Source organism: Asterias rubens, chromosome 5, assembly GCF_902459465.1.
Source record: "Asterias rubens chromosome 5, eAstRub1.3, whole genome shotgun sequence".
Lineage (NCBI taxonomy): Eukaryota > Metazoa > Echinodermata > Asteroidea > Forcipulatida > Asteriidae > Asterias > Asterias rubens.
In genome coordinates, this window is record NC_047066.1 from 15,372,776 (window position 1) to 15,385,084 (window position 12,309).

General features: G+C 40.6%; 1 protein-coding gene across 1 annotated transcript in view; it reads left to right on the top strand.

Annotated features, from left to right (window-relative positions):
• LOC117290305 (eIF-2-alpha kinase activator GCN1-like) overlaps positions 1 to 12,309 on the top strand; it is a 71,005-nt gene that overhangs the window by 14,021 nt on the left and 44,675 nt on the right. Inside the window, exons 12-21 of the mRNA XM_033771622.1 lie at positions 1,999 to 2,091; positions 3,277 to 3,352; positions 3,855 to 4,014; positions 4,625 to 4,814; positions 5,502 to 5,629; positions 6,907 to 7,088; positions 7,751 to 7,844; positions 8,187 to 8,309; positions 9,325 to 9,523; positions 11,033 to 11,406. Coding sequence (XP_033627513.1) covers positions 1,999 to 2,091; positions 3,277 to 3,352; positions 3,855 to 4,014; positions 4,625 to 4,814; positions 5,502 to 5,629; positions 6,907 to 7,088; positions 7,751 to 7,844; positions 8,187 to 8,309; positions 9,325 to 9,523; positions 11,033 to 11,406 — 1,619 coding nt within the window. The remainder of the gene's footprint in view (positions 1 to 1,998; positions 2,092 to 3,276; positions 3,353 to 3,854; positions 4,015 to 4,624; positions 4,815 to 5,501; positions 5,630 to 6,906; positions 7,089 to 7,750; positions 7,845 to 8,186; positions 8,310 to 9,324; positions 9,524 to 11,032; positions 11,407 to 12,309) is intronic.

The following is a 12,309-nucleotide window of genomic DNA, read 5'->3' on the forward strand; positions in this document are numbered from 1 at the left end:
AAAAACTAGAAACAGTAATTAGCGAAATAATGACAAGTATGGAAGTGACTGTTAATCGCTGGATTCCTTCATGAAGTATGTTTTCAGATGCTTGTGGAACAATGCTGTAGTTCTGCTAGATTTGACGTATGTGGGAAGTGCATTCCACAAAAGTGGGGCTGCTGCAGAGAAAGACCTGTCACCCCAAGACCTCCTCGTTCTAGTTTCCTGGAGCTGCTGGGCTTTTTCTGAACGCAGGCCAGGTCTGAAAGATCTCTTTTGCACAAGCAGATCCGACAAGTACACTGGTGTCTGGTTGATTCTGGTTTTAAAAACCAGGGAAAGTACCTTGTACTTGAGTCTTTGCTTCACAGGCAGCCAGTGTAGATGTTTGTTTATTTAGATGGTCTTCTCGTCAAGGGAACTCGGCAAACTCCCAAAAGGGGGTATAAACGCTAACCCTGGCAACATACAAACATTGGTTTATTGCTATGATTATGAATTGCACAAATCAAGAAATTGTGATTCAGCAACTAGATGACAATTCTTATTCTACTCATTGTGAAATCAAGGATTTGAACCCTTGTAATTGCAAATCATGCAGTCTAACCATGGTGACCACTGTAATTCGGTACAGGAAACAAAACTGAAGCTGGATAGAAAAACAGTTGAGTTTTGGTTCGGGAAATGAAAAACAATACTTATATGTTTGTTGGTTTTTATGGATACTGAGAAAGCAGTCTTAATCTGTTGATACATGTATTGGGGCTGTGTTTAAGAAACAAGGCTTCAAATAGATGAATCACTTTTAAATTTAAAGGGTGGCTGAAGTGTTTTTTTAAATAAATTAAACGATTAAACATGACTTTTTAAACCTGAAATATTTTTTATTATTTGTTATTAAATGCGCAAGTATTTTAAAAATGGTTTTCAAGAGATAAGGGGAACCCACCCCGCCCCTAAAAGGGAGCCTTCATTTGCATAAACATGACGTCATGTCGGTAACCCGAGCCGTCGGGCCCCCTGGCTGTGTGCATATAGAGACGTGTGCACTGTGTGGCCTGGTACCTAGGCGCTTGTAGGTAGGGACAAGACTCTTTTTGCTGACGATATGTTTGAATTCCCGACGTGACGTCGATGGTAGGGGGGCGGTAAAAATCCACAAAAGGGGGGGGGGGCATGACTTATTCCCTAATTACGCAAGTGAGATATGTCGAGGAAAAAACAAAACACATTTTATTGATGTTAAACACATATATCAGAAATAAATAAATGACAGCAAAATTAAGTGTTTTATTTTGATTCACTGCAGCATCCCTGTAAGAGAACAACATCCTGACAATGACTACCAGAACAAGCTTGTCAAATTGTTTGGTTCTTACAAGGATCTTTGAATGCGTTTCTTTTTAGAACCATTTAATGAGGTTTTTATGAGGACCATTCAATGCAATTCTTGTATGAAAACAAACAATTATTTTAAATTATAAATTAGTCAAAATTGAAAATACAATTTGAATGTTCATTTTTATTTAGAGATCACTTAAGGAGCTACAAACTTTGTTATATCTCAACTTTAAAACACTACAACTAAAGATAATAATAATAATAATTATAAACTTATAACGCGCACATACCTGTCTCAATAGAGACACCCAAGGCGCACAAAAAAGAAAATCAATGTAACATTTAACAGAAAACTTGAAACTGAATTAGTAAGAATGCTTGAATAAGTATGTCTTTAGTCCGGTCTTGAGGCATTGAAGGGAGGTAGCAGTAGCAATTTCTCTTGGAAGAGTGTTCCAAAGTCGTGGAGCAGCCACACAGAATGAGCGGTCTCCCCGCGAGCGTCTCGCTCTGGTCTCAGAGATTAGATTGGGTGAGGTAGCACCATATCTAAATCTCGTTGAGTAGTGTCGGTTCTGAAAAGAACCGGTAGTTGAAAACTCAACGTTTCCCAGTATGCTCCGATCATCTTCAGGGAAAATAATAACATCTTTGCCTCCTGTGTTTTGATTACAGAGTCCAAGTTGAGCTGGATTTGGAGTGTACTGGTTGATACTGAAAAGCAGTATTTTGTTTCAGAGAGATTTCTTTCCTCTGCCTCGGAAGGTGGTAAGTTTGAACATTGATCCATAAATAATAATAATAACCATGTTTATAACGCGCCTTTTGCCAAAGGATACAAAGCGCCAGGTATTATTACTGCAAGGAATGGGACTACGTTTGAATTATGAGACCTAATTTTGATAGCACCATGTAATGTTTTACAAAGTGCTGTGGCGCAATTTGCTGCCAATCGGACAAGGAACACCGGGGCGAACCTCTTCTCTTTTTGATAAGTGCACTGGGTTCTTTTACATGCGTTTACACAACACATGGGACCAACAGCTTTACGTCCCATCCAAAGGACGAAGCAATGGTTATGTGTCTTGCTTAAGGACACAAGTGTCACGGCTGGGGAACCCACACTCTGCTGATCAGAAACACCAGAGTTTGAATTAGGTGCTCTTAACCACTCGGCCACGACACTCCCAAAAGTCAAGTGGACAACACAATAGAGAGGTTTCGCAAGCGTGCGGATACAGACAGATACGGATATGATATTAACCGTATCCATTCACGTCAGCCGCGTGTTGGATTTTGTTTTGCAAAATACAGGTATGTTTCACTTGAGTGTGCCCGCATTCGTCATGAGTGGTTGTCTGACAAACATGACTGGTAGGCCTTGAGACCCCGTGTTTTATACACTGCATTTTGTCATCGTTTTGCTTGCAAATGACTAAAACAAATTCTGTCTATATCAAGCACGATACCAGTGAAAGCAACTCCGTGGGAAATGTTTTTGATCTGGGACAAAAATACAACTAAAAGTCTGCAAAACAGTATAGTGTTTTTCTACGCGTGTATGAGCTCCCGTATCTGTTGCTAACGTGTATGCAAAATACGATAGTCGCGGATACACTTGCTGTGTCTGTACACTTGCGAAACCTCTCTAATGATGGAAATGTGTTTTAGTGATAACAGCTTCAGTTTTTTTGCAGGCGCTTATTGAGTGCTGATCACAATAAGCAACTGTATTCTCTCATTGCTACTTTATTGCTTATTTGTATTTCAGATAGAACTATTTCTCTAGAGGTTTGGTACTGGTGTAAACTTTATAATCAGTAAGCTTGCATATTGAGGCTCATTAAAGGTTTTTATTCTCCAATTTTTATGGAGCAAATGTTTTCAACAACCTTTGTCCTAAACCATTGCTGAAATAGAGTGTTAATTGAGTTTTTCTGTGCTTGTTTTCAGCCTTACAGACGATACTGCAACTGAGTGAGAAGTTACTCATTGAGCATTCAGACAAACTCAAACCTGGAACAGAGAGGTCAGTTTACTCATTTACACTCACAGTGTCCTCACTGAGTATTTGTAATTGACCGATCCATTAGGCTCCGCCCACGACGCACGTGTGAGCGAGAACACGTGAGCCTCTCCAATGCCTTTCTGCACAACTCTGCCGCGCGCGCCAAGCATACGCGCACGCATGTCGGACCTCATTTGTCGGACCTTCGTTGCGTTGTGATTGGTCAATACGCAATGGGGCGGAGCTTAATGGATCGGTCTATTAAAGAACTACAGAAAAATATGGCTTAACACTTTGCTGCTTAGCAGATATGAGCAGGTTATCGGTCACAAATTGTACACTAGACGTGGTAGTCTAGGCTGGTATATTTAATGAGGTTAGCATAATTTTGTTGTGCTAAGCTACATGGTGTGCTCAAGCTCTTTGGGGCCCAGGTGCTTACTGACGAATGAAATGGCCCGATTACCTCTTGAATATGTATATATTCTAATAATAACATCCATCTCTGCTTTATGTATGTTAGGCTGTATCATCAGGCGATAGTGACAACTCTCGTGCACCCAAGCTGGAAGCTAAGAAAGAGCGGCCAGGTGGTTGCTAAGAGACTTGTAACCAGCGGCAACGGCCTCCAGGTAGCCAGGTCATTGCTTCAGGAACTCAGGGCTGCCATGGCAACACAAAAGGTACAACTTCATTGTTTGTCAGATTGTATGCTTACAATATTTATAACTACTTAGAATTGAACAAATAAATTTTGACTTGAGCGCAGTTTGAATTACCTCCGGACTACAGGCCGAAGTCCCAGAGAAACCTGTGTGCTGGAGGTTCTGTCCCCCAAATGGGAAGTTGACATGTTTTAAGTATTGTACCAATTCACCGGGCGTCATCATCAGAATAATCTTGGTTGCGTCATTTGGGTGGTCAATGTCACCGTGTGTTATTCAGTGAAGTGCGCATTACGGGCGAAGCGGCGTTTTCACGTAAACTGTTTGACCACCAAAATGGTGAGCGAGGCACAGTCCCTGCTTGTGACTTGCGTGTAAGGGGTCAATAGGGCAATCTACAAACTGAGTTATATCTAGCCCTATGGTGACAGTCTCTTTTTTTTGGGTCATTATCATTGTTCGGGGTGCCATACAGAAGCCAGGGCGAAGCGCCGATTCTTGAACGGTCTGCCATTTTGAATCACCACAATATCTTAGCCCATGAAACGGTGGAAATTATAAAGCTGCAAGGGGCTCGTAAGGTTGTCTAGTCTCATTTCCAGACTGATATTTACCATCTTGTGTATAGGTGATAGACCCTACCCAGGCTGATCTGACAAATGGAGAGTCTGGTACGGAGACTAGGCAGGGCATCTCCGCCGTGGTGCTAGCCTCTGCCCTCCAGGCGCTGATAGTGAATGCAGGTACTTGCATGGGCAAGGAAGACGCTGGCAAGCTGGTCCTTGAGGCGCTGATAGATGTCCATCAGCCAACTGTTGGTATGTTATCTTTGAAACTTATTGTAAGACTTGTAAAGAGACTATAAGCATTCCTACTTGTACTTTATATACTTGGTTTGTGGTAACGCCATGTGTGTATCTACTTGCCATGTAGAGTTTGTTCTTTAGAGAACTAATTGTCTTTCTATATTCTACTACCGCGGAGTAGATTTATCGGATTGTTCGGGAGACTTCTCAGTTCTGAAAAGAACTGTCCTGCTTTTTAACTACTACTTTTTAACTACTACCTGGGCGAAAGGTATAGAAAATTGGCTGGGACTACTAAGAGTTCTGAAGTTGGTCTCAACGTTGCAACTAGCTTACTCTAGTCATCGTCAGGAGGTTGTACTTTCTCATGGACACTATATCAAATGAAGACACAAGGCTGTTAAGAACATTGTATTATGTAGTTTCCAGGTCAGCAATAAAACAAATCTTTGCACAGTTGCTGGCACAGTTTTTAGGATTTTAAGTGTTTCAATATTTTTGGTTTTGTGTTTTTGTCTTTTTAAAACCTGTTCTATTGTGTTATTAATGCTTTAAATTTGTAATATTTTTATTCTCTGTAATGCATCCGCAATTCGGCTTTTTGGCAGCCATGTTTTGCTTTTTCTTATTAACCAATAATATTAACAATGATACTCTCAGTAAATTAATTTGACTTCCTGCCTGACATCTGTTCACTAGCCTCCGTCAAGCCCCTCCTGTGGTCAGCAATTCTTCACAAGCTGAAGCTGGATGCAGTGCAGTTACTGACTGACAACCTAGACGATGTCTTCGAAGCAATCGTGAGCGGAAATTCTTGCTCTACGGAGGTAAGTAGGGTGGAGTGGCTGAGCTGATTAGAGCACCAAACTCAAGCTCTGGTGTTTCTGTTCAGCAGAGTATGGGTTTGAGTCCCGAACGTGTGTCCCTAAGCGAGACACTAAACCGTAATTGCTTCTCTCCACCCAGGGGTAAATGGGTACCTGTGAGGGCAGAAATGGTTCCTGTGATTGATTTGGCCGAGTAGCACATATTTGTTGCACAGGCTGTATACTCCCCAGGGAGCTGAGATGGTTTAAGGTTAGAATTAAATGGCCCAGTGACCGGGGGTTAGAATGTTGGAAGCGCTTTGAGGCACCATTTGGGTGTGATAAAGCGCTATATAAAAACTGGTTATTATTGTTATTAATAAGTCTACACATGGGCTCTTAAGTTACCCATAGAGGCATTGTATTGGGGTAGTACGGTTGGTCTTTTCCCCAAATGTGGACTATTTATTAATCAGGATCCAGTCAGGAAGTGAACAGCATCAGGGTAGTTGTTGGGTGTGTTTATGCAAGCTGGTTCGTAATGGCAACTATAGACCTTATGCATTGACGTCGTCCAGCCGCCATCTTTGAGGTCAAACGGTGACGAAACAATCAAAATGCACATAGATTGACCAATGAACAATCTCCTTTTGACCTCAATGCGGGGGCGCCGTACTGAAATGACGTAATGTGCATAAGGTCTATTCATATCATGATACGATCCAATAACAGGCTCTCAAAATAACCCACGGCACACATAGCAATTGCCGTACTGCCCTGTGCTTTTGCTGTGGTGCCCTTTGAAAAGTTGCAACACAAATTTACATCAACTTCAAAGCAGTGCCCCTTACCAGAGGAAAATAGACCCTTCCCATGAAATATGTAAATTGCACGTAGCCCGTGCGCACTAACGTTTTGGTTGGCAAAATGAGGGAACATCGCCCTGATTTGTACACGGCTAATGGGTTCGTGACGCAGACGTGACTGCGCGTCTGCTTAGTGCACAACTCTATGGCGTTTGCCAACCAACAGGGTCTGTACGCATGCGTGAATGTAATTAGCATATTTCATGGGAAGGGTCCATTGCTATGCCCCTTCAAAGTACCAATTGCAATCAGGATACACATACATGTACCAGTTGAGGTAGTCTATTGGTATTATACCCCATTTGGGTTACTGGTTCGGGGCTTTGGTATCGGGAGATGAAAGTGCCCAGGTGTTTCCATTGTGACTGTCAAACTCCACCGATGTATTTTCGTGTGTTTCTTTGCTAAACTAAAACTAATTTTTCTTAATAGGCATCTTCCAATGCTGCTGCCGCTACCATAGCTAGACTGGCGCCTAAACAGTTCTTCCCCGTGCTAGTCAACCATGCACAGAGTTGCCTCGGGAACCCAGATCTAGCATTAGTAACACAGGAAGAGTATGACATCATGAAAACACCCGAAGGTGAACTATTCAACAAAGCGTTCATCGAAAGGTAAGTTTATTTTAAGTTAAACTGGCAGACTAATGCCTGTGAGGGGTGTGCATTATGTTTATTTTCCTTAACGGTTGAACGGAACATCCATTTAACCGTTTCTACCGATTTTTCTACCCATTTAACCGTTTCTACCGATTCCACTCCAAACTAAGAATCGGAAGTATGAGACAACATGTAAACGAAGCAAAGTCATCACACCTTCCTGGAGTAAAAATAGAATGCTTTGTTGCAACATGGAGGGACAACACAGCAACGTCCCTCAAATTACGTAACAGTATTATCTCCTGATCATGACTAGAGCAATCTGGTCGAAACGTTGAGACCAATATAAGAACTCACTCCGCGGTAGTGCAGTTTTTAACGATCCTTCAAGCTAAAGTAGTAGTCCCTGCCAATTTTCTATACATTCGACCCAGGTAGTAGCTAAGAAGTCTCCCGAAAAATCTGATAAATCTACTCTGCCGTAGCAGAACATATTGCAAGACAGTTTTTTTTAAAACAAACTCTACCTGGCAAGTAGATACACACTCTTAACCTCGAGACCTTATTTTTTTATTGACAATTATGAAAAATTCATAGCCCCCAATTTCGATATGGCCTTTGCTATCGATCTATATTTTTTGATAATGGACAAAGCTATTCACTTTTGTTGAATACAGAATGGCAAGTGAAAAGAGCAGTACCGCCAACATGAAGAGAGAGAATAAAGCGTACTCCTTTAAGGAACAGAAGATGGAAATAGAACTACAGAAGGTAAGTTAGAAGAGATTTTTCCTGAAAGACGTCATGTATGTGGGAAACTTGGGCTTTTAGCTTTGAAAATTCCACTATCATAAGCGTGGATGCAATTTTTCAGCTGATCGGTTGATTTTATCGTATTGTATTGTTTTCTAGGCTATGCCATATAAAATTGAAAGAAAAAAGGGTGCAAAGTCTTGCTGTGCTGTGCATTTCCTCTTTTTTTTACAAACTGCAGTTGCATGCCTGGAATTTGTGATTATTTTTTGGTCGAGCTGTTTAAATATCCTGTGTAATGTTTGTGGATAAGGCCAAAAGAACTTCATATTTTATCTTTCCTTTTTTTACTTGTTTTAGGAAATGGAAGCAAAGAAGAGAGCAAAAGGAATTAAGATTGAAGTCAAGCTGACAAAGAAGCAGCAAGAAGCTAAAGATGCTGAACTAGCAAAGGAGTCTGCCATCCGGAAACGTCTGGAAAAGGTAATAATAATGCAGTTGAAACTGGTATGAACCGGTTTGAACAGGTCTGAACATGTAGTAAGAGGCTACCAGGCAGAAGTGCCTTAAAACAGGATGGATGCAGTTGAACTCGCCGGTACACTGGTTTGAACAGGGCCCAATTTCATAGAGTTGCTTAAGCAGAAAATATTGTTGAAAATATTTTGCTGAGCAGAAATGAGCAGGATACCAGTCCCAAAATTAACATGTGGCATGGTTGTTTGGCTGGTAACCTTATTCTGGTAAGCATAATTGTGTTGTGCTTACTACTTTTTGTGCTTAAACAGCTCTATGAAATTGGGCTCTGGTCTGAACTTGTGATTAAGAGGTTACACAAAGAAGTGCCTTTAAACAGTATGGATGCAGTTGAAACTGGTTTGAACTGGTTTGAGCAGGTCTAAACATAGTACAGGGCTATCAAGCAGAAGTGCCCTAAAACAGTATGGATGCAGTTGAAACTGGTTTGAACTGGTTTGAGCAGGTCTAAACATAGTACAGGGCTATCAAGCAGAAGTGCCCTAAAACAGTATGGATGCAGTTGAAACTGGTTTGAACTGGTTTGAGCAGGTCTAAACATAGTACAGGGCTATCAAGCAGAAGTGCCCTAAAACAGTATGGATGCAGTTGAAACTGGTTTGAACTGGTTTGAGCAGGTCTAAACATAGTACAGGGCTATCAAGCAGAAGTGCCCTAAAACAGTATGGATGCAGTTGAAACTTGTATGAACTACATGTACATGTAGTACATGTAATACAATGCCTTAAAACAGTGATGACATGGTTCAACCTGGTGTGAACTATTTTGAACAGTGTCTTATATTTTGTGGTGGTTTTTCGACCATGAAATGTGTTTGTAATTTGTAATGAAATTGTCTTTTGTAGTCGGTATTGAATTTGAAAGTTTTGAAACATTGGGAAAACAAATGTCAGTTTTTATTTTTAAAATGGGATGAAATAAATAAAATGGAATTGAACTGATTGTTAACTTTTTCTTGCAGCTGGATCAAGACTTATCCACCACTGTCAATCTACTCCATGCTTGTGCCAGGGGCTGTCCCTCCACCATGGCACACACCATCCCCACCCTGGTGCCTTGTCTGTTGTCCCTTGTGTCATCCCCTCTGGCAGCCTCTCAGGTCACTGAGGTCTTCTTGGCTCTCAGGAGATGTGTGTTCAAGAAGAACCAGATGAATATTGGTAAGTACACTAATGAGTAGTGCCAAGTACAAAAATGAATAGCGCGTAGTACAATAATACAATAATAAATATATCTACATGTAGGGTCACTTATGGGCAATTCTACGGTTTATTTATTTATTTATTTATTTGTTTTAAATCTTTGGACATAATTCTTTGTTGGCAGGGGCCGTCCAGGGTAAGGCAAAAGTTTTAAAAACTGTCATCAAAGCGTTGTGCCCTCCCAGACCCCTCCAACAAAAAACATACATGTTACCAAAATACAGAAAATAAAAGCATGAATTTTAAAAATGTAGATAATAACATATAAAAGTACAAAATGCCCATATCACCCATAAAATTATTAAGAAACAAATAATAATAATAATAATAATAAGACTTGTAATGCGCACATATCCACCCTGCTGGGTGTTCAAGGCGCAGTAAAACCAAAAACAAAACAAAAACAAAACACAACACAAAGAAAAACAGACACAACAAAATTAGTCGTTGAAAACCAAGCAAAGTATATACATGTACAACAACTATGGGATGAATGTTAAAATAGAGCGACATTATAAGAACAAAAACAAAAACACTATATAGCAGCTGTGGAAGATTGGCAATAGCAGATTAACCCTCAGAACTAAAATGGTCACGTAAATTATATTTGAAAACGTTAAAAGGCTCAGTGACAAGACGGTTGCGCAGATCACGATCAAGCTCAGAAAATGTTTTAGGAAATCGAACAAGTCCACAAAATTTGAGTGCATTGACCCTAGGATTGACATGGTGGAATGTACATGTTAGTGAATCTAAGTGACGACAATTAACGGTTACTCACGTTATGTTTTTTATGTACTTTTCAGATTCCTTGAGTTGTAATTACCTTACTTAAAAGGTTTAACAACTGGGCCCAATTTCATAGAGCTGCTAAGCACAAAAATTTGCTTAGCATGACATTTCTGCCTCGATAAAACAGGATTACCAACCGAAATTTCCACGTGATTTTCAGGATGAGCAAACTACAGCTGAATACCAGTAACAAGCAATATGCAACAAGAAGAAATCTGGTTGGTAATCCTGTTTTTATCAAGGAAGAAATTTCATGCTAAGCAAATTTTTGTGCTTAGCAGCTCTATGAAATTGGGCCCTATTCTCCTCATAGTAGTTGATGTAGACCTAGACCTAGACCTAGTTCAGCACCAAAGATGAACATTATCAATTGGGTAAATCTTTTTTTTTTTTTCATTGCACTCTGCTTCGGAAGAGTCCATGTTTCACCTCAACAAATATAGTCTGCTACAATGCACTCATAGGAATTCAATATTTGTATTGTATTTTTGTTGTTCCACAATGGATTCATTGAGCAGGGCATTTGGAGGATAACCTTACTCTAGGGAGCATAATTTTGTTGTGCTTTTCTACTCTTTGCATAAGCATCTCTGAAATTGAGCCCAGTTTATGAGTGATGCTGCAGTTTTCTTCCACTGCGTGATGTTTAACCTCATGTTTGTTTTGATCGACTAGGGGATACGGTTGCCTACTGTACCCTACGGCTGTCCAGTACAGCTTGCCCGCTAGACCCCAGCTGGCGTGATGAAGACATCATCAGCATGGCATCCAGAGCTGTCGAGGTCATCCATGCAGGTCAAAATCCCACAGCAGAGGTCAACGAAGACGACGACGACGACCTTTCCAGTGATGAGGTCCAGCTTAGTCTCCTCTCAAGGTGTTTTCCAGCGCCGACACTCGCGTACTGCTTCCCGCTGTTGAATCACGTGCTCAGAGACGGCGGCTCGGTCGTCAAGAAGAACGAGGAGGTTATTGAGAAGGCGCTGGATATCCTTTCTGCACATGCTCAGTTAAGATGCTCTGAGGATCTTGTAGATGAAGTCGATGAGGTAAGTTTTGGGAGTCAGAGCAGTTGCATTCTATAACAGAGGTAATGATATTAGTATTAATGTACAGTTTGATATACACATGTACATGTAGCATACTGTATGAACCAGTAAGGTACTCAAGGTGGTTCAACAAAGAATAATAATAATAATCAGTTTTTATATAGCGCTTTATAGCGCATGTCTCAAAGCGCTTCCAACATTATTACCCCTGATTACTGGGCCTTTTCATTCCATAAACCATCTCAGCTCCCTGGGGAGCATACAGCCTGTGTCACCAAATATGTAGCGCACTAATTATAAGCTAAATCAATCACAAGAGCCATCTCTGCAATTATAGTTAAATGTCTTGCTCAGGGACACGAGTGTCACAACTGGAATTTGAACCCAAACTCTGAACGGAATCAGCAGAGCTTGAATTCGGTGCTCGTATCCGCTCGGCCATGACACCCCACAAAAGAGAAACACTTTAAATGACAGGTTGATTTTATTGAAGTATGAGATCCATTTATGCAGTACCATATAACATGTATAAGGACTTAAGGCAGTGGACACTATTGGTAATTACTCAAAATAATTATTAGCATAAAACCTTACTTGGTAAAAAGTAATGGGGAGCTGCAGATAGTATAAAACATTGTGAGAAAGAAGTAATTTTCCACGAATTTGATTTTGAAACATCAGAACTAGATTTTGAGATTTTGAGGTCTCGAGATCAAGCATCTGAAAGCACACAACTTCATGTGACAAGGGTGTTTTTTCTTTCATTATTATCTTGCAACTTCAGCGACCAATTGAGCTCAAATTTTCACAGGTTTGTTATTACATGCATATGTTGAGATACACCAAGTGAGAAGACTGATCTTTGACAATTACCAATAATGTCCAGTGTCTTTAAGAGATGTG